General features: G+C 41.2%; 1 protein-coding gene and 1 pseudogene across 1 annotated transcript; one reads left to right on the top strand and one right to left on the bottom strand.

The window, feature by feature from the left end:
* Positions 1-1,741: 1,741 nt before the first annotated feature.
* Positions 1,742-2,990, bottom strand: LOC148040184 (uncharacterized; annotated as a pseudogene).
* Positions 2,991-16,275: 13,285 nt separating this feature from the next.
* On the top strand, positions 16,276-17,050 carry LOC148040183 (uncharacterized). Its single transcript, XM_087666166.1, has 2 exons — positions 16,276-16,318; positions 16,370-17,050. The coding sequence occupies exon 2, from the start codon at positions 16,453-16,455 to the stop codon at positions 16,768-16,770; it is 318 nt and encodes a 105-aa protein (XP_087522292.1). The 5' UTR covers positions 16,276-16,318; positions 16,370-16,452; the 3' UTR covers positions 16,771-17,050.
* Positions 17,051-22,116: the final 5,066 nt, after the last annotated feature.

Below are 22,116 nucleotides of genomic sequence, written 5' to 3'. Positions count from 1 at the left end.
AGGAGCTAGGACCCTCCTCATCTCTTCTTCTCTTTTCCTCAACCATGGCATCTAAACCTTGCGTTTTAGCCATATAAGCAAAAATAGAATACCTGTCAACAGGAGAATCCCATCCTGTTTCTCCTCGGATGCTAGAGCCCACACAAGTCATAGTAGAAGTTTGAACTTTCCCTCTTCTCGCTATCTCCAAGGCAGAAGACCATAAAGCAGAGTCTCCATCAGATTTCTGCTCAAGCTGGACTCCAAAAGCTGAAGCATCTCCTCTAACACTCACATAAGCTGATCCGCAGCCATATCATCAACAAGCTTCTTCATACCTCCCTTACCGAAGTTCGTGTCAAGAGGAGCGCCAGTCTCTGTCAGCCATATCTTCCCATCTTGTCCCCAGAACACTACATTCTTCTTACGTGCTTCCTGAAAAGCATCACAATCTCTGCAGTGTTGGTGCTCTGTACTATCACACCAAATACATCGTCGCCCTTTTCTTTGACCAGTTGGAAAAGCAGTCACTGGAGCAGGTGCTACAGCAGGTACTGACATAAGTTGCTCCTTTAACTTACCAACTTCAGCTTTGACTGCTTCAATCGTCAAATCTGCCAAGCCTTTAATAACATCATCTACAGATAAGGGCACTGGAGCAGCAGGAACTGGTGGATTCATAACAGGAGGAATAGGCTTAGGCAAAGAAGCAGCAGGGGTAGAAGAAGAAGTCTCCAAGGATTTTTCAGGAACTGATCCTGTATTTCGATGCAATCTGACTCTCCTGCGCTGCTTCTTGACAAGAGCATTCACAGCATCAATGACATGTCTCCACTCAGTCTTTAAACCTGAATCAGTAGCTTGATCTTCCAAAAGATCATCCAACTTTTCCTGCAAATCAGCATCTGCAGCTTGCAAAAATAACTCAACTTTCTGCATCTCCAAAGCTTGCTGTTCAGTCCCATCCAACTAATCATAACGGCTTTCAAACTCTCGCAGAAGAGCGGTAACAGAAAGTCCCTTATTAGGCATAGAAACCCATGCTAAAAAATTCCTGCGATTCATAAGACCTGTATCCTCCAGGAAATATTCATCTTTTAATACCTTTTTAAATTCAGCCCAACCTGCATGTGCCTCTTGAATTTCTGCAATTCGACCTTCAAGAGCGCGCACCACGATCCGCAAGAAGTAGCGGCTCCAAACATCTTGAGAAACCCCAAAAAACTTCATCTTTTCTTCATACAAATGCAGGTAAGTTGACACTTGCTGGCCATTAAACTGCTTCATCTCCTGTTGGACAGCTTTCAAGGCATCCATAGCATCACTGTCACGTTTTGCATGAGCTTGCTGCTGCATATACATGGTGAATGACTGAAACAGGTTCTTCATGACATTATCATCTGTCATCTCTTCTTGCGAGTCTCCCATCTTGCTGATGACGCAGCACTTTCACGTCGGGTTCACCAGAAATGTCAAAGAGATCGTGCAAGAGCTGCAGAACACGGGGTTCAAGGTACAGCAATGGAAGAGACTAACAAGAAGAACTCAAATTTTTGATGTCAAAGTTCACTATATTGCTTGTCAAATGAGTTACAAGAAATTCATATTCAGAATAATCTGAAGTATCTCATAAACTGTTTACATTCAGGTGTATGTTGACAGTTGCAGTAAGAAGGGAATTTCAGAAACTCCAAAAGAACATCTCCATAATGAGGTCAAGTCCATCATTACTTGCTGAAAAGATATCAGCAAGTCTTTACAACTACCATCTTTTGTTGATTGGATTCATGGCTAAAGAAGAGGGTGCCTCATCAGGCTGTTCATTAACCCAGCACAGGTAAAAATAAACCTTTTTGCAAGCACCTGCAATCTGCTGCAATTCATTTCTCCAGACTTACGTGACACCTTCAATGCATCCTTTTTCATTGGATGCTTCACACTTGCGTGTCTTTTTACGGGCACTTCATCATCTTAGTCCTTCTGTAGATCCTTAATTGCGTTGTCAAACAGTTGGTATAAATCAGACACTGCACAAATCACACCAGGTCTTCCAAGCTGCAATAACGCAGCTGTATCATCTACTAATGCCATTGCAAACTTGTACCCCCCCTGCAGACTTGAAGGAAGGCGAGCATACCATCTCTATACAACTATTTAGTGCTCCAGCAACTGTTTCTGGAGACTCACCTTCTCCCAAAACTTTGGAAACAGCTAACAAGACGAGGCTGAATCAAGAGTGTCACAATACCAGTCCCCATTGTACAATCGAAGAGTGAAACAATAGCTATATAAAATATCAGAAAGATGCACTTTGACCAAGGGAGACGGCTGTACAGGGGTAAGCTGATTCAGACAAGGTAAAGGGGACCCTAAAGGCAGTGGTACATCAGAAATATCCCTTGTATTGTCTATTGATGTTCTACTACCATCTTCAACCTTCACAGGCTACACAAGAAGATTGCCATCTCTGTTCAAAGATACAGTCTTTGCATACGGACTCAACCACCAAGGTTCCCAAGGCTTTATCATGCGGCTTAGTTCCCCAGATGCCACAGCTCGTAGAAATGCCTTTCTTTCGAATGGCGACAGATCATCGAGCTTAATCTCCTTACCTAAAGCCAGCTTGTTAAGTACGTTCTCGGACAGAGCTAAGGGCGGCCTACTGGCATCATCATGCTCGGCAGCAGCAACACCATCGCCGGCGATGTCGTCTGAATCACCGTCGTCATCCACGTCCAGGAAGCAGTTGTGGAATCTTCATCCAGTTGCTGCTGTACGTGAAAGCGCTTGAGGGTGTCGATCATGTGTTCACGGGCCTCTGGAGAGGGCCCAAGGAGCGGCATCTCAGCAAGAACGTTGTCACGATGAAAGGACTCTGTGCAGCGGGAGCTATGATTTCTGTAGCAAGACAGGGAGCAGTAGCGGAGATTGCATCGCGGGCATGTGTACTCCGAGAACTGCTTCCGGCAAACCAAGCATATATATCGACTCTCCACGTCGCCAGTCTGCATCCTGTTGTCTCAGAAGGAGCCCAACTTCTAGCAGCTCCTCCCAAATTAGTCGATCGTCCTCCTCTTTTTTCCCCATACTTTTCGCTGACTCCAATAATATAGCTTGATTTTAAAAAAACCCAATGAATATAATTATATCCATCTTTGAGCCTTTCTTCTTTGGAGCATCATTTGTCTTTAGTGCCTTAAATACCAAAGACTCTTTAGCAGAAATTTGAGGCATTGCTACCTCTAGTTTCTTTACACCAACAGGATATCTACGCACAAACCTTGGTTTCGGTCTTAAGAACTGGGTGACAAAATGCTCTCTCGGTGCTTCACTAGTGCTGTCAAACCCCATTGAAGGATTCTTGAGAGTCCTTGAGAGATGGTTCAGACCTTGCTTATTGATGACTGAAGAAGCCGCTAAGCCTGAGTTTTTGCATCCTTTATTATGCACCTTTACTCAGCTTCCTTTGATTCCACAATTCCTTGCACTTTTCTTAGAGATCATCATTGAAATTATCAACTTGATAATGTCCTTTGGTATCAGTTTTTCATATTTTTCTAATACACGTACATCATGCATCCAAACAGGAACACACACACATACTAGCGGAATATATACATTGGATGCGGATTATTAAAATGCATCACACAAACAATGAATCACACGCAGAAATTAACACAAATGCACAACAAAAGAAATGGAGGTGTATACGACTCGGATGCGCAGCAACACGACAGCGTGTGCTAAAAATGGTTCAGCAAACCTGCATATACGAAGAGTACCTTCCAATGAATAACTTTGCAGTTCAGAGTTTCTGCGTAGGAACAGCCCTTCTATGAGTTTTGAACACAAGTCAGTTTTGACTTCAGGTGACTTGTCTGACTTGCAGAGTTGCAGACTTATGTGACTTGCAGAGTACGAAGACTTGTAGAACTTGGTTGCTTTATCAAACTTGGAGAACTTGAAGTTTGTAGACTTGCAATACTTGCAGAGTTGGTGAGGCTTATGTGATTTGGAGCTTTGGAGACTTAGCTTAAAGCCTTATCTGAATCAAAACATCAAATTTTAGGGGGGGGAGCCGTTTTTTCAGCCGGCGCAAATCTCAGACTCCTCCTCTGATACATCGCGCTGAAATTTAGAAGCTTAAAGCTTCTTTAAGCTTATAAAGCTTTAGTTTTAAGCTTTTAAGTCTTATGGAAATTGAGACTTATCTCTGGTTCTTGACGACTTGTATGTGAGGATGTAGGAGTGGTCCTCCGTTGTTGCAAACCGGTCCTTTGCGATTTGATGGTGGAAACAGAGGTTCTTGATCACCAGGAATCCACCCGCATCGACCGTTCGCGACGAGATTGATCGTAGAGCTCGATCGTTCGAGGAGCTCCACCTTCGCACAAGATGGGTAGCGATTGGAAGCTCTTGATCTCAGCTTCGCTCTGATACCACTGGTGCGCAGATCGGATACTATGTGCTCGCGTAGTGAATGCCGGAAGGTCCCCAAGAACAAAAGAACTCTACTTTTTGCACAAAACTCAAGGTAAAAGCATGCACGACATGAACAAGAGACCAATTGGGTGCAATCTCCCCCCATGCCTTGTGTGAGCACTCCACAAAGCATGTATTTTATGTATTAATCATCTTCAAGCTCAAATAATAGCCCAAATTACAAAATAGCAAGCTTTTAGCTTTTGAGTTTGCTTTAGCACAAAATAGAAATAAAGCTAATGGGCGGTGCCCAAAGAGTCTGGCATACCCAATACAATGTCCAAGTACAAATAACATAATCGTGCGCCCATGTGCATACAAAATAATAAATAAATATCCAACGCCTCAATAAATAGGTGCGACAAAATATAGGCGCCATGCCTAAGGTATGCGCCCATCAAAATATAAATGATAAATCGAATACTCGCTATCCTCCAATGCTTTTCTCCGCCACTGTTACTATCTCTACACATCAACTAAAGCATTCACAATCGTTAGTAAAATAATACAATTAAACCGACAAAAGTGAATACCTAGCAGTCTTCAACTACATAAATAAATCAACTGGTTAGAAATCAATCCTAACCTTAATTTATTACGAGTGCGCACTCTAAACTCATAAACGTTTATTAATTTAATATGCATTTTACGGAATCACCCGCTATGGAATCACCCATGTACACACTAAATTAATGAAACGCCCGAAAAGGATAGGCGTCCCCATCAACTTCTCGCACAAAGAATCCACTTTGTGTATGAGGCCCGATCAACAAAGTTTACGGAATCCACCGTAGAACCTCACGGAATCCACCGTGGCATGGAATCCACCGTGAAATATGCCTCCTGGCATCACATGTGCCTTGGAACCTCAAGTCTATTCCTGTTCCAAGGGCACATTTGCTCAAATTATTAGAACTTCTAAATGAGAATATCATAATGAAGTTTTTAGAATCTTCTTCAGCACCTTACTCAAACCAATGGTTTACCGTGCCCAAGAAAAATGGATCTTTACAATTCATTCAAGATCTACAGCCTATTAATCGTGTCACAATCCAAAATGTTGGTTCGGGTTGAATTTGCTGAAGCTTTTGCAGGTAGAGAAATTTCAGGATATGACCAATTTCAGCTTTCATTAGAAAGCCGAGACATTACCACAATGAAGACACCTCTTGGATTGGTCCACATGTGCACTCTACCACAAGGTGCAATAAACTCTATAGCCCATATGATGAATGCCATGCACAAAGTCTTAAGGGACTTTATTCCACAACTAACTCTTCCATTTCCTGATGATGTACCTATCAAGGGATGTGAAGTCAATGAAAATAATGAGGAGCTTGACGAAGATGGTTGCAGGACATTTGTAGTTAACCATATTCATGATTGTGATAGGATTTTAACAAGGCTATAAGAGGTACATCATACCCTTTTTGGAGCTAAGTCTATTTTTGGAGTAGAAGAAATTCTAGTGGTCGGTCATCTATGTGGCCCCTATGGATGCAAACCTTTGCCAATCAAGATAGATGCCATTAGCAGAATGCAAGAAAAATGTACAAATGTTTCAGAAGTAAGAAGATTTCTTGGCGCATGTATATTCTATTTCATATGGATACCACATTTTTCTCATGTAGCCAAAAATCTTTATCAATTATTAAGAAAAGGCCAAAGATTCTCTTGGGGTAATGAGCATACTCTCACTATGTGTAAATTAAAGAAGCTGTTAATTTCAGCCCCCACTCTCAAAAGGGTTGATTATTCAAATGGTCAACCCATCATCCTTACTATGGATACAAGTCCCACTGGGATAGGATGGGCTGCTGGCCAAGAGGATCTTGAAGGTAATAGGTATGCAATTCATTTTGGAGCAAAAGTTCTCAATGAACATCAAAGAAGTGCACAAGTGAAAAGGGAATTGTGGGGAGTTGTAACAACATTAAAGTGTGATCATGAATACTTTATAGGTGCTTCCGTAGTGGTAGAAACTGATTGTCTTCCATTCTTGGGCATAATTGCCAACTGCTCTACAACCGACATTGCTATGCTAAGATGGATTGCATATATTAAATCCCTCAACCCCGAATTAAAGCATATTCCAGGAAAGGCGAATCCAGTGCTGACATGCTATCACGTGCAAGATATGACAATGAAGAAGAGCTAATGGAAGAAGTTGAAGCTAAAGAATTTATACTTGTTGAATTTCATTCCATGGATGTTGAAAATACCTTTTCAGTTACTACATCATGTCTTCATTCTTTCTTATTTTTATGAGCTCTTCCATCTTATAGCTTACTAACTTACAGCTCATTTTTTGTTGCCTTAAGCATATCATTTGCCACCTATTTTTCTACATTCACTTGATAAAAGTTGAGAGTATATGTAATTGAGTTCAATGAATATTTAACTAATTTAAGAATTTTTTTTAAACAACACCTATCAATTCGTGTTGTTAAAAAAATTAGTTGCTTCTACTTGCTCCCTCCCCGTAGAAAAATGTTGCAATGCTTCCAAGCATTGCAGAGATCCTAATAGTGTGATATGCATGGATTTTTATTTTTTATTTTTTATTTTTATAAAATAAGTATACTTTTTATTGTATATAAAATTGTAATGTACAAGTATTGTGGATTATGCTACAGGGTTATTCAGCCAAGATGTGAGCCATTGATAGAAGTCAGGATTGTATTAGAGTGCAGCATATGTGTCAAGAAGTTGTGGCAATTGTGCAAATAGGGTTAGATATGCTACAACATCAAGTACCACATCTCGTTGATTTAATCTACTTGCAACATGGAGCTCTTCTTTTGTGAGGATTTGGTCGAGCAAGAGAAGGTCTAAGAGTGGTCCAGCTAGTGTGATTCTCATATCATACTTAGAGGGAATTCGAAGCTACGTACATTGGGTCAATTTAGAATTTCTATATGGCTCATCTTTGATTTAAAATGGTCATGAGCTGACTTCCAATTTTAGCGGTTGAGGCTCTTATAGTGTACCATACTTACTTGAACAAACTTCCATCCTCTCCTTTCTACTCTAGTGTTGGTATTTCCTTAATGGTTTGGGGGCACAATGTGTTACGGAATATGGGGACCAAATGACATTCCTTTGTGTCCTCATTAGGGATGAGTCACATAAGGTCATCTATGTGGTCACTATATTTTTTGCTGAGGTGTTCATCTCTTCCCAAGATAGTGGGCATGTTAAGAACTCCTAAATTTTCTTAGGTAGGATGCCAATATCAACCTAGGCATAAACATGAGCAAGGAACATGATTTTATCACTCAATTCCTTAAGGTATGTAGTCATTGTTTGATTTTCATTTTTGACAATTTTTGCTACAATGTCCTTTAGTTCTCTTAGCCTCAAGCTATGTTTCAATGGATTTGGAGACTTTGTTGGCCTATATGCTTAATCTTATTGTTGTTTTCTCCTCTATCATTGTGAGGGAAGGCCATGGGCAATTCACTCTACTTTGCATCCTTAGATGAAGAAGTGGATTGCACTAGGGGAAAATCAAGAGATAGATTGTATTTCATGGCACATTGCTATGGATTAAACCACTTGAAGTGAGGGTTGTATTGAAGTGAAGCATAGCTATCCAAAATAATTTAGTCAATGCAACTACTCAATCTAGGCAAATAAACCCACAAAAGCTAGCCAATCTTAGCCTGGTAGGGAATTGGCTAGCTTTTGTGGGTTTATTTGCCTAGATTGAGTAGTTGCATGAGGGTGTCACTGCTAGGCTTCACGTTTCTACCTTAGTGAAGATGATTTAGGACATTTTGGACCCTATTAAGCATGCTAGTCATGGCCCTTAGTGGTTGCTTGTCTTTCCTAGATGGGCCTAGGTTTTTGTTCTTTGAGCATTCCTTCTCATACGGAGTGGCACAATGTGAATGGCACCTTGCTCCCTCTTTTGAATTTGATGGCTCATTAGCTATTATCAATATCTCCTCAGATTTGGAAACATCATCAAGTGACTGTGATTCTATTATGTTGAGTTGAGTCTCCTTTTTTTGATAGGTAAAGTTTGGCTTCTTGGTTTCTATCTTAGTTGGCTTAATTTCTCTTGTAGTTTTTGTCCTAGACCTAGAGCCTTGTTTGGGTCTTCTTTTGCATTTCCTCGTAGTGGGTGAGATCTAAGCTGATAGAGATGGTGATGCAGGGGGTTTGGGTAACCAAATCCATCGGTTTCCTGATTAATAACCTAGAGCACGTAACAATGCTTTGGTACCCATCACGATGTTGTGCTAACTCTTTATCTACATTTGTAGTGGTATGCCCAAGATCTTCGCCTCTTTTTCCGTGGAGCTCTTTTCTTGGTAGTATTTGGAACAGTATTGGAGCTATTAGATTCTTGGATTTTCTCATTAGGACTAGGGAGCTTTGCATTGATGGGTATCTGCCTTCGATCTTGTGCCTTTAGTAGTTATCTAAGAACCTCGTAACTCTCTCCACTTGATTTTTGTACTACCTCAGTAATAGGTTGCTTGGCCTTTCTATGTGCATTAGCAAGGTTTCTTCTACCAAAAGTCATGATTATCCTAACACTAGGTAGGTTCAATTGTATTCAATATGCTCAGTAGTCCACATCACACTTTGTGGCATGCTTGAAAGGCCATCCAAGTAGAATTTCCTTTCTGAACATCCTCTCTATTGGGAAGCACATAGAACATAGTTGACAAAATCTTGGTCTCAAGAGTTTGACTATAGCATCAATAGGCACAAGCTTCAGTTGTCCTATGTTAGGCATCATAGGTGAGGATATTGTAATCAGTACCTTCATCAATGAGAGCTTCAGTGATGTGCTCTTGCCTTGCAACTAATTTGACCCTAAGGTAGGTAGGTGGGATTAGCTCATCGTCTTTTAGGCCAATGCTCACAATGCTAGCCATGCATGTGGAGATAATAGGCCTAGTATGCATATGAGAATTGCTATTGGATCCCCTGCATTCAAGACAATTGTGACACATATGAGTGGGTCCACATTTAATGCGCATAGGGTCATTTGCAATGGGTTGTGGCCTAGGGTAGCAATGACCATCATGACATAATTGATAACAATTTTGACAATATTTAGGCTTACAAGGCTATGGGGTGGGTGATTTATGGGGTAAGTTGTGAGATGATTCCATGGTAGCTGCAATTTGTATTGTGTCCCTGAATTAGTCACATGTATTTTGCGTTTTGCATTGCAATTGGTTTGTCTTTTTGTGGAGTTGGAGAAGAAGTTTGTCATTTCTAAACATGTATTCCCTTTCTAAGTTTTGGGCATCTAAGGAATTAAGGGTTTTTTGTTCTATGTCAAGAGCATTGGTGGATTCAGCTATGGCAATATTAAAGTAGTTGATCTTCTCACTTTCCATGGTATCTACTAGTCGGTTTGTATTGTGGCCATTCAGATTTAGGAATTTTTGGGTTATTGTGAAGAGGTTTGATTTCATAGTGTGTTGAGAAGAGTTCATGATCACTAGGAAATCATCCAATACTTTTGCTAGCATAGGGGTTCTATTCTCTATGCAGAGCAAAATAGTTGATGTACACATGTGATGATATTGCATTGAATTGCCTACATATGTGAGAATGTGTGTTAATATATGACATATGCAAGAGGAGAGGGTGATGTATTAATGCATAAGGCATATTCAATGGACTATTGTGTTAATCTAGTGTACATGTGCCTCGAATGTTGTGTACTCATGATGTGCACTTGTACACTAAGAGAATACCCTAAGGGATTTCATGGGTGCACTAAAACAACCTGTGTGAGTGTGTGACCTATAGTGTAAGGTAAATGCATGTTACTTGTGATGGTTGTGGCATATGGTGGGCAAATGGTAGTGTACACTCTAGGTGTGAGTGCATGGATAGTGAAAAAAGTGCACTGGAACTTATTATGTATACATACTCTATATGCAACATGAGCTACATGCAACTACAAGAGCTAGCACACATGCAAGTGTGAGTGCCTAATGCGTGTGTAATTCACTCCAAGATAGATTTAACTGAGTAGTAGAATGGGTGTATGTGAGTGCAACACTTATGTGGACAAATGTATGATTGCATATGTATTTGTGCCTATGATAGAAGGTAACTTAAGTTAGTGCAATGTGTGTGCCCTTAGTGCATGCACACCCTAGGTATACTAAGCAAGTAGGTATGCTATGAAAGTGTGAGTGCGGGCATTTTTATAATTCGTTCTAAGGGAAAAAAAAATTACTATTTTAAGGTGCAAGGGTAAGGTGTTTAATGCATGGGTGCGCTAGGTGCCCTAAGATGCATCTAGATGTTGTTGTACTTGTGTTTAGCCTATGCATAATAATGTGGGATGTGCCTAAGTGTGTACACAATCAATTAGAATGCATGTGTGCATCACCAAGAGGGTGCTAGTGCATGTAAGTACACCAATAGTGTTGCTCTTGTGCATGTGTATGCTCATGAGCTCCTAAGGTGTACTAAACTAGTGCACTAACGTATGCGGGCGTGAGTAATCGTGAAAGCTTAGTGTGTCCTAATTCATTCACGGGGGCACTTTAGTGTGTGCAGTGAATCTCAATGGGTGTAGTAATGAGGTGACAATGTTCATGCACACAAGTATCCTAGTGTGTGTATGAATGCGCCTACGGGTAGAGTGACTGAACTAGGTGTAGCATGCTTTGTTAGAGGCTTAGACACATGCATGATGAGAGACCATTATGTTTTGTGGGCAGTAAGATGGCATAAATGGAATTGTGTGTGTAACTAGGGTGTAAAGGTGTGTGTAGGGTGTTGTGTGTGTATGCGTATGCACAATGCACCATGTAGTGCTATATGAATGCAATGTGTGTGTGTCTGTGTGTGTGTGTGTGTGTATGTGCATATGTGAGGTTAACATGTAGTGATGTGAGTGTGGTTGTGCGTACTTGTGTGTGTGGTGTGTGTTGTGCATGTGTGTACGTAAATGTGTCTATGTGTAGGGTTTTTGTGTGCTTGTGCAATGATCCATGCACATGTGTGTACGAGTCTATGCACATAGATGTGTGTAATGCATGTGTCTGTGTGCATGTGTAGGGGTCTATATTTAGGGGTATTGTGCATGTGCATGTGTGCAAGGATATTGTGCAATGTCCCAAGTGCAAGTACCTATCTGTGACAATGTATGTCCACGTGCACAGGTGTACGTGCATGTATGGGAGATTATGTGCAAGCGACTATGTGTATAGGGTCCAAGATACAAGGAGTTGCATGTGCATGCACATGTGCATGTCCAATAGTTTATGTGCACATGTGATTGTGCAAGTGCAAGTGTCTGTGTGCAAGTGCATGTGTGCATGTGTGCACATCTACATGCAAGTTTACAAGGGCTATGTGCAACTGTCTATGTGTAGGTGTCTATGTGCATGGATATCTTGTGTGTGTGCTTATGTACATTTGCCTAAGTATGTGTGCATGGGCCTAATGCTAGTGTAGAAATCCTGGGATTTGTGTGCATAGATGTAGGGGTCTTGTGCATGTGCACTAGTGTTGTGTGCACGTATGTTGGCCTATATGCAAGTGATTGTGTGCATGGGTCTATGTGCATGTGCATATGCCTATGTGTGGGGGTCTATGTGCATGTGTACATGTGCATGTGCAAGGATGTATGGGTATCTAAGCATAAAGATGTGATAGGGTTTGCTTGTAAGGGTTAGTCTATGTGTCAATGTCTCGGTCAGTGTGTATGCAAGTGTATGTGTGCATGTGCATGTACATGAATAGTGGTGTGCAAGTGTCATAGTGCATGTGTTCATGGGTCGTGATCAAGTGCACAAGGGTTGTGTGGACGTTCACGTGTGTGTACACGTGTTTGTGTGCATGTCCAGGGATCTACATGTAAGGGTGTTCCTGTTACAGCTCCACCTATGTCAAATTCTCCAGCTCAAACAGATTCTGATCAACCAATGGGAGAAAAGCAGAAGGAAAAGAGGCAACCAAGAAAAGAGCCAGGATTCAAGCTCTTGTCGGACCTTGATATGCAAACGGATATGAGTAAGATTTTTCATGAAAGAATTTTGAATAGTGAAGTCACTTTTACTGTTGGAGAGGCTCTTGGGATTGCTAGAAAAGAAATACAGGATCAGATGCAGGATCTTTTCCGGAGGAAACGGCATGCGATGGAAGGACCTGCTTTACAGGGATTGTGGCATGGAGCTCTTGGGAAAGAGCATGATGATGCAGTGATGGTTGAGAATGCTTCTGTTAATCCGCAATTGGAAAAAATAGTGCAGCCTATGCAGTATGAAGATGATGAGACCCCTATTCTCATTCCTCGCAGCCATTTTTCATGAAGTCATTGGGCTAGAGCAACCACTGAGACAGTGGTAAGGATTGGAGAGAAACAAATTCCCTTGATTGCTTTAGTTGATCATGGTTCTGAGATTAATCTTATTGCTTGAGGTGTTTATGAGAGTGGCAAGTGGCCTATGGATGCAGAGCATGGCTGGTGCATGAGAGCCGCCAATAATACTTCTGGTGATATGTATGCTGCTTGTCCGAGTATTAGAATTTATATTGGTAATGTTGAAGAGGATTATCATTGCTTTGTTCAGGATTCATGCTCTTATCCGATTATTCTTGGACAGCCTTTCATTACAGAAGCAAGAATGGAAACAAAAGTGATGGATGACGGATCAGCTTATGCGCGGATACGCAGTAAAGATGGTATGCGAGCTGTTCAGTTTATGACTGTTGGGGTAAATCATCCGAGAAACAGGGACTCCTTGCGTGAGGCACCACTACCTGCGAAGGAGTTGGATTTTCATTAGGTACCGCTGTCTTGCAAGACGCCAGTGGTACGGAGCGGAGAAAAGAGGAGATCTCGCCTCCTGGCAGCCAGTCTTTCTCCAATAATTTTGTTGGTTTTTCTTCAGATAGTTCGGTAAGTTATCAGAAAATTTCAGATTTGCCTAGAGCTGCCAGGCAGTACATTGGTCGTAAGGAGAAAGAGTTGAAAAATGCAGGTATTTTGCAAGCAGAAGAGCATGTGGATGGATTGTATGAAGGGATGTCTTATGCAGATACATTGTTTGAGATGAGAGCAATGCTGAAAACTGATGTATGCAAGGGTTCAAAGATCATACCTGTGCAAACCTTGGATATGTTTCAAGAAATTTCTGGTTTTATGCTGCAAATAGAGTTAGAGGCTGAGAAAACTCAGCAAACTGAATTTATGGCTGATCTTGATCAGCTAATAGAATTGCAGAGGGCTGAATCCATTCAGCCAACAGAGTTGAATGCAGAAAAATTTCTGCATACAGAGTTTCAGGATGCGTCTATGCAGTCCATTGAGCCGAGGGCTGAATTCATTCAGCCAACAGAGTTGAATGCAGAAAAATTTCTGCATACAGAGTTTCAGGCTGCACCCATGCAGTCCATAGAGCTAAAGGCTGAAATTTTTCAGCCAACAGAGTTGAAAGATGCTGAAAATTTGCAGAAATTGCAGCAAAGGAAAGAGTGCTTGAATAATGCCAAGGTTGACACAAAATATAAAACAGTTGATAAGAAGGTTAAGCCGGTTGCAGGCCCGCTTCCTTCTGATAGTAATGAACAGATTGAAAAAGCTATGAAGCAGCCTATGTTGAGGGATCCTGCAAATATTGGACATAAGTTTACAGCTGAAACTCTTGCAGAATTGAAGATTGGAAATGATGATTTTTTGCTTCTAGTGGAAAAAGAATGTTTTAGAGAGATGCTTGGACGTCATGGTAAGGCATTTGCTTTCTTTCCACATGAAATTGGCTGCATTAGTCCCGAATTGGTTGCACCTATGGTCATCTTCACTGTTCCTCATGTACCATGGAATATACGTCCTATACCTGTGCCTAAAGCACACTTACCAAAGCTGTTAGAGTTGTTGAATGAGAAGATTAAAATGGGGATTTTGGAACCCTCTTCTGCACCCTATTCTAACAGGTGGTTTACTGTACCAAAGAAGAATGGTACTTTGAGATTTATTCAGGATATGCAGCCCGTGAACAAAGTGACAATCAGGAATGTGGGTACAGGTCCAGTTGTGGATGAATTTGCTGAGGCTTTTGCAGGACGAGCCATCTATTCACTAGGTGACTTGTATTCAGGTTATGATCAGTTTCAGCTTGCCTTGGAAAGCAGGGATATTACTACTATGCGGACACCTATTGGTCTTGTGAGGATGTGTACCTTGCCACAAGGTGCTACAAACTCAGTTGCTCATATGATGAATGCTATGCATAGAGTTCTTCGAGACTATATTCCGCAGTTTACCATGCCTTTTCTAGATGATGTGCCTATTAAGGGTTGTGCAGAAGAAGAAAAGAATGAAAGTCTTGATTTGCGTGGATGTAGACAGTTTGTGGCTGATCACTTGAATGCTTGTGAGCAAATATTGACACGATTGGAGGAGGTAAATTTGACACTTTCAGGGCTGAAATCTGTCTTTGCTGTTAATGAAGTCATCATAGTTGGGCATATGGTTGGATATTATGGCAGAAAGCCTTCTCCTGCAAAGGTGGATGACATAAACAGGATTGCAGAGTATTGCTCAACTACTTCAGAGGTGCGGAGATTTGTGGGAGCTTGTGTATTTTACATGATTTGGATTCCTCATTTTGCTCATATTGCAGATGTTCTCTATCAGCTGTTTCGAAAGGGGCAGAAATTTCATTGGGATGATGAAGCTGATGGAGAAACAGGTTTACTAGAATCAGAAGATGGACTTGACATGTTTGTGGAGTTGAATGATCCTGGATAGTTGGCACATCCGGAGGATGCGCAGGTTTAGAAGGGGTGGATGTCGTGTTGCTGCGCATCCGAGTCGTATACACCTCCATTTCTTTTGTTGTGCATTTGTGTTAATTTCTGCGTGTGATTCATTGTTTGTGTGATGCATTTTAATAATCCGCATCCAATGTATATATTCCGCTAGTATGTGTGTGTGTTCCTGTTTGGATGCATGATGTACGTGTATTAGAAAAATATGAAAAACTGATACCAAAGGACATTATCAAGCTGATAATTTCAATGATGATCTCTAAGAAAAGTGCAAGGAATTGTGGAATCAAAGGAAGCTTAGTAAAGGTGCATAATAAAGGATGCAAAAACTCAGGCTTAGCGGCTTCTTCAGTCATCAATAAGCAAGGTCTGAACCATCTCTCAAGGACTCTCAAGAATCCTTCAATGGGGTTTGACAGCACTAGTGAAGCACCGAGAGAGCATTTTGTCACCCAGTTCTTAAGACCGAAACCAAGGTTTGTGCGTAGATCTCCTGTTGGTGTAAAGAAACTAGAAGTAGCAATGCCTCAAATTTCTGCTAAAGAGTCTTTGGTATTTAAGGCACTAAAGACAAATGATGCTCCACAGAAGAAAGGCTCAAAGATGGATATAATTATATTCATTGGGTTTTTTTTAAATCAAGCTATATTATTGGAGTCAGCGAAAAGTATGGGGAAAAAAGAGGAGGACGATCGACTAATTTGGGAGGAGCTGCTAGAAGTTGGGCTCCTTCCGAGACAACAGGATGCAGACTGGCGACGTGGAGAGTCGATATATATGCTTGGTTTGCCGGAAGCAGTTCTCGGAGTACACATGCCCGCGATGCAATCTCCGCTACTGCTCCCTGTCTTGCTACAGAAATCATAGCTCCCGCTGCACAGAGTCCTTTCATCGTGACAACGTTCTTGCTGAGATGCCGCTCCTTGGGCCCTCTCCAGAGGCCCGTGAACACATGATCGACACCCTCAAGTGCTTTCACGTACAGCAGCAACTGGATGAAGATTCCACAACTGCTTCCTGGACGTGGATGACGACGGTGATTCAGACGACATCGCCGGCGATGGTGTTGCTGCTGCCGAGCATGATGATGCCAGTAGGCCACCCTTAGCTCTGTCCGAGAACGTACTTAACAAGCTGGCTTTAGGTAAGGAGATTAAGCTCGATGATCTGTCGCCATTCGAAAGAAAGGCATTTCTACGAGCTGTGGCATCTGGGGAACTAAGCCGCATGATAAAGCCTTGGGAACCTTGGTGGTTGAGTCCGTATGCAAAGACTGTATCTTTGAACAGAGATGGCAATCTTCTTGTGCAGCCTGTGAAGGTTGAAGATGGTAGTAGAACATCAATAGACAATACAAGGGATATTTCTGATGTACCACTGCCTTTAGGGTCTCCTTTACCTCGTCTGAATCAGCTTACGCCTGTACAGCCGTCTCCCTTGGTCAAAGTGCATCTTTCTGATATTTTATATAGCTATTGTTTCACTCTTCGATTGTACAATGGGGACTGGTATTGTGACACTCTTGATTCAGCCTCGTCTTGTTAGCTGTTTCCAAAGTTTTGGGAGAAGGTGAGTCTCCAGAAACAGTTGCTGGAGCACTAAATAGTTGTATAGAGATGGTATGCTCGCCTTCCTTCAAGTCTGCAGGGGGGGTACAAGTTTGCAATGGCATTAGTAGATGATACAGCTGCGTTATTGCAGCTTGGAAGACCTGGTGTGATTTGTGCAGTGTCTGATTTATACCAGCTGTTTGACAACGCAATTAAGGATCTACAGAAGGACTAAGATGATGAAGTGCCCGTAAAAAGACACGCAAGTGTGAAGCATCCAATGAAAAAGGATGCATTGAAGGTGTCACGTAAGTCTTGGAGAAATGAATTGCAGCAGATTGCAGGTGCTTGCAAAAAGGTTTATTTTTACCTGTGCTGGGTTAATGAACAGCCTGATGAGGCACCCTCTTCTTTAGCCATGAATCCAATCAACAAAAGATGGTAGTTGTAAAGACTTGCTGATATCTTTTCAGCAAGTAATGATGGACTTGACCTCATTATGGAGATGTTCTTTTGGAGTTTCTGAAATTCCCTTCTTACTGCAACTGTCAACATACACCTGAATGTAAACAGTTTATGAGATACTTCAGATTATTCTGAATATGAATTTCTTGTAACTCATTTGACAAGCAATATAGTGAACTTTGACATCAAAAATTTGAGTTCTTCTTGTTAGTCTCTTCCATTGCTGTACCTTGAACCCCGTGTTCTGCAGCTCTTGCACGATCTCTTTGACAACGCAGAAGGATAAAACGTAGATTTTTCAAAGATTACAAATCCCACAATAGTCAAAGACGAAGATTGTGAAAGCCACACACAAAAATATATAAGCCTTGTATACCCGATCTTGAGCTACGCTCATCCCACTAACTTGATTTTGAGAGTGAGAGGTCTTTTGAGTTTTGCAAGATGACGGAATCACATATGGATGATTTAATGGCTGAAGGCGACCTACCTGAACCTACGATGGAGCAAAAGCTGGATTTAATTATGATGCAGTTGGATGAAGAACGATGAGCTAGGCAAGCATTGCAAGTTCAATTGGCTAATTTACAAAGATCGACTACTAATAAAGAGGAACCTCAATCTGAAGATCTTATCCGACGTACCATCGACGCAACTCTCAAAGCTCAATCCATCTGCAAGGAAGCAAAGATAAGTAAAAGAAATTTCAAATTCCGTACTTTGAATGGCACTCAAGAGGGGAAAACTGTTCTTGCATTCATTAGTCAGTCTAATGACTACTTTCATGAGGAAACATATGCAGAAAAAGATAAAATCAAGTGTATCACTAATCATTTAGTGGATAGAGCATCTCTTTGGTGGACCATGGTTTGCAAGAGTATAGATTGTCCCATTACTTGGGAGAATTTCAAGAAGAAGTTTATGCAGAATTTCCTTCCTCCACAATTCCATGAAAAAGCCATAAAGCAATGGGACCTTTAGCAACGAGATCGTGAGCCTATTCCTCAGTACAACGAACGCTTTTGGAATGCAGGTGAGAATGGGTTCTGAGTCATATAGTATGCTCTATTAACACTTGGATAGAGGTTTTAAAAACTAAGCAAGTAATGCCTCTACCAAAACCATTTCACATAAAGTAGACTCGAAAGCAACTAAATGAGAAAGTTTTAGAACTAATTGGTGAGCCTATGTATCTAGAACATACACACATATTGAAGTATGGTTCCTAAGAAGTTTCCTTTGTATTGAATGCATCCAACATCTTTGTATTGGATATATGTAGGGTTAAGATTGATATGGTCAAGTTCTACAATATGTCTATGGAATAATGTAGAGGCAAGGTCCTCAAACTTGATGAGAGTGAGATTATTAAGGGGCAAAAACTTGAGCGTGTAAGTATAACACTTATGAATCGAGCATTGGATCCCAACATAAAAACCATCCTTTATACTCCAGTGTGTAATCAAAGAATGAAATATGGTGGCTTACAGCATTTGAAGTACCAAAGGAGGACCATGAAGTACTTAAAAAATTTTTTAACCTCACTAATATACCCAGTGTTATTAACATCAAAATAATTGAGCAATTTTACACGTTGAGGGATTTGGGGACTATCAAGTTGAATGGCATCTTGCAGGCGATTTAAAAACATTAAAGTGTATGTTTGGTTTATCAAATGTAGAAAATGCAAATTTTTTGTGCATATATTGCATGCAAACTAGGAAGAAAGGGAAAGATGGAAAGAAAGAATGGCTTGCCAAGGCTGGACAACAAGGTGCTCCAACATGTGATCAGAAAGTCATGAGAAACGGAATGCTCCAGTGGATCCAAACTAGCGCCCTATTTTGAAAATACCACTAAGAAGGATTCACTTTTGCACATTGCATTGTTTGGTTAGAATTTTTGGTCATAAGTCTAGTGATTTTGTAATGTATCATATCAAGACTATTGATAGTAAACTCTCTCTATGAATTCAAAGTGGTCATATTCAAAAAGTCATGCAAGCGTATCACTGGTCATATTTTTTCAAAGCCTGGATACATTAATTCAAGTTTAAGGGTTTTTAAAAAGTTTGGCTATAAGTTTAAAGTTTCACCTCATGAGTTTTGAGTTTTCTCTCTTACAAGACATGGCATGCACCAAGAAAGCGGCCCAAAAACACCCCCTAGAAATCCCATGCACATGCCACCTCTCCCCAGCTCCACCACCACCATGATAGCATCGCAAGTGTGGATGGAGGCTTGGCACATTGGCTCTTTGTGAGATCCACCATTACCAGAAGACCACACACCTCGTGATACCGAAGGCTCCATTACAGAACTAGTGCAGGAGATTATGGACTGCATACTAATTAAGAATAATTGGAGGCACTTCCTAGATAAAAAATGTACAACAACCTGATTGTTGGAATGCCCAAGTCCTTCTTGCACTACAAGAAGTTGCCAAAGCTTACCTCATTGACTTGTTTGGAGACTCGGTCTATGCAGGAGTGTATGCAAGGAGGGTCACCGTTCATTGACAAGGATCTATAGATAGTGAGGTTCTTTTGGTGATGGAAGGATAGTCCTCGCAGATATCAACAACGATAGGGGTATACTACTTAAACATATATGGAATGTAGCTTCTGAAGAGATTTTGTAAATCCTGGTTGTAATGGAACCCATGTAAATTGTTATGAATATGAATACAATTTTTTGGCACATCTTATTTATGTTTAGTCACTTGTTATTTATTTTATTTATGTCTTTGAGTTATCGTTATATGCTTTCGAATGAATACATATTACGCATGAATTCTATAAAGCACTATGTATTGAATTTAGGGTACGAATCGTGTTGCATATAAATCTGATAAATAAACGTAACATTCAAGTAAAAAACAATAATAAATGACATGTATCACAAACTACATTGCACGCAAATCCTAACAAACATCGATTTTCATTACTTGAAGAGAAGATTACAAAGTACATTACATTGGTAATGAGATATCATTAGGCAATAAGTACATCTACTCTCTCCTAGGCTTCTTCGAGCTACAATCCCTATGGTCAGAGTTATTCTTGATCATAAGCAACAATACATTTTGCCCCAGTAGTTCCTGCCTAATGACATTGGGATTTTCAACACCACCAACCATGCCATGGGTCACCTTGGAAAAAAGTGGCCCTAATACTACTTTCTCCAAGTTGGAGTTGATCGGGATGGTCTTGAAGGGCCTAGCCTTTGTTGGTGCCCTCAACTTCAGGAAGTTATCAGAAAAATCCAAAGAGCATGTATTATGAAATACACTAATGTTGTTGAAAATCTACCCAATGTACTCCTTCAATGCTAAGTCCTGCACCCTTCCTGGGCTACCAAATCAGCCACCTTGCCTAGATGAAAACTCATCTATATAGATAATGTCTTGCATCACACAAGTTTAGTGTCATACTCACTATGCATGGAGTGTGCTAAAGATATATACATAAAATTTATGCTCAAATTTACCAGTAGGGCCTCTAGGGCATCAGGACCCTCTATGTCAACTTTTATCGGGATCAGGCCCCTAGAGCAGCCCTGGCAGCCAAAGACTTGCATCGTCTTTTGATCCTGACTAAAATTGACACGATGGGTCCCGATGCCCTAGAGGCACTACTGGTGAAGTTGCACTAAAAATCGAGAACATTACCTTCTCTGCATTGTCTAGCTGCTGCTGTAATGGAGCATCTAGGTTTGCTTCTACAATTGGGCCACCCTCGTCTCTCTCTTGGAAAGGTACTGTGTAGTCGGGTCAAGGACCAAAAAGACTTTCTTACAATTTCTCAAACTCCTCATTAGAGATCTCATACTATGGTGCTGCGTCCTTAATCCGCTCTTGGATGTTCACAATAGCAGAGTTGTCATCGATGTCGCCCATGCCATTATATCAAGCCTCCTCATCAACATGTATTGGGACATCCAGTATATCAAATCTATAAAATCATCAGGTACATCACACACCATGATACAGTATAGTTCTTCTTCTCTTAGCTCCCAAATCTCTAATGCATCCTTCATGAGTAGATATTCCAACCCCTCGATGGTGACAGCATGGAGAGAAGCGAGGGGTGGCTCATCGCTCATCGGTGTCTCATCAGAGCAAGAAGATGGGTGCATAATGGCTAAGCTTTGTGCTGCCTCTATGCTCGGATCGAGAGTAATCCTCTCCGGCTCCTCTCAAAATATTCTAGTTGTGTCCGAGAGGGTGCATCTATGTCTTTGTCACTGTCCTCTTGCACCTTAGTGCACAAAATATATATGGCAAAGGCAACATCGTGCTCGATGAGATCCATCATGACTTGGTCCTAGGATGAGGTGGGCATTGCTCTAGCACAGAGATGTTGCCCCACATGCATGAGGGCTCAATTTATCACCTTTGCATGGCTCAATTTGGCACGTAGACTATACAAGAAATCTATGGGAACCCACCTAAGAGTAGAGTCTAGATAGAGCAAGTGAGAGGATTCACCGCATCACAAAACAATGGCACTATACTAGAGCTAGGGTCTACGGCAAAAAGTAATCTCTCTAAACTCAAGGTCACACAAAACCTAGGGTATATCTGGTCTCCTATGTGCGCATAGCGTGTGGAGCTAATCCATGTGGGCGACGAAGGCTAGAGTGGTAGCCATGGCATACAAAGAGAGAAGGAAGGAGACAACAAGTGTAGGGAAGTAGAGAATGAAAGTGAAAATGAGTTTGGAGTTATAGAAGCCTGTGGTGGGTTTCATAGCACTATTGATGTCAGATATTTTCTTGGACTTACATGCTCTTGACAACTCCAAGCTACTAATCAACCATTCACCACTAGATAGTGGCGGCAATGGGATTTTGAGTTGCAAGTTAACTTGCAGAGT

Source organism: Lygodium microphyllum, chromosome 2, assembly GCF_053477565.2.
Source record: "Lygodium microphyllum isolate KBCC chromosome 2, Lygodium_microphyllum_v1.1.10, whole genome shotgun sequence".
Taxonomy (NCBI): Eukaryota; Viridiplantae; Streptophyta; class Polypodiopsida; order Schizaeales; family Lygodiaceae; genus Lygodium; species Lygodium microphyllum.
This window is presented reverse-complemented; position numbering and strand designations above follow the sequence as displayed.

What these genes read in the sequence shown, in the direction of transcription:
- LOC148040183 (XM_087666166.1), top strand. Translation starts at nt 16,453, where the DNA reads ATGATAAAGCCTTGGGAACCTTGGTGGTTGAGTCCGTATGCAAAGACT.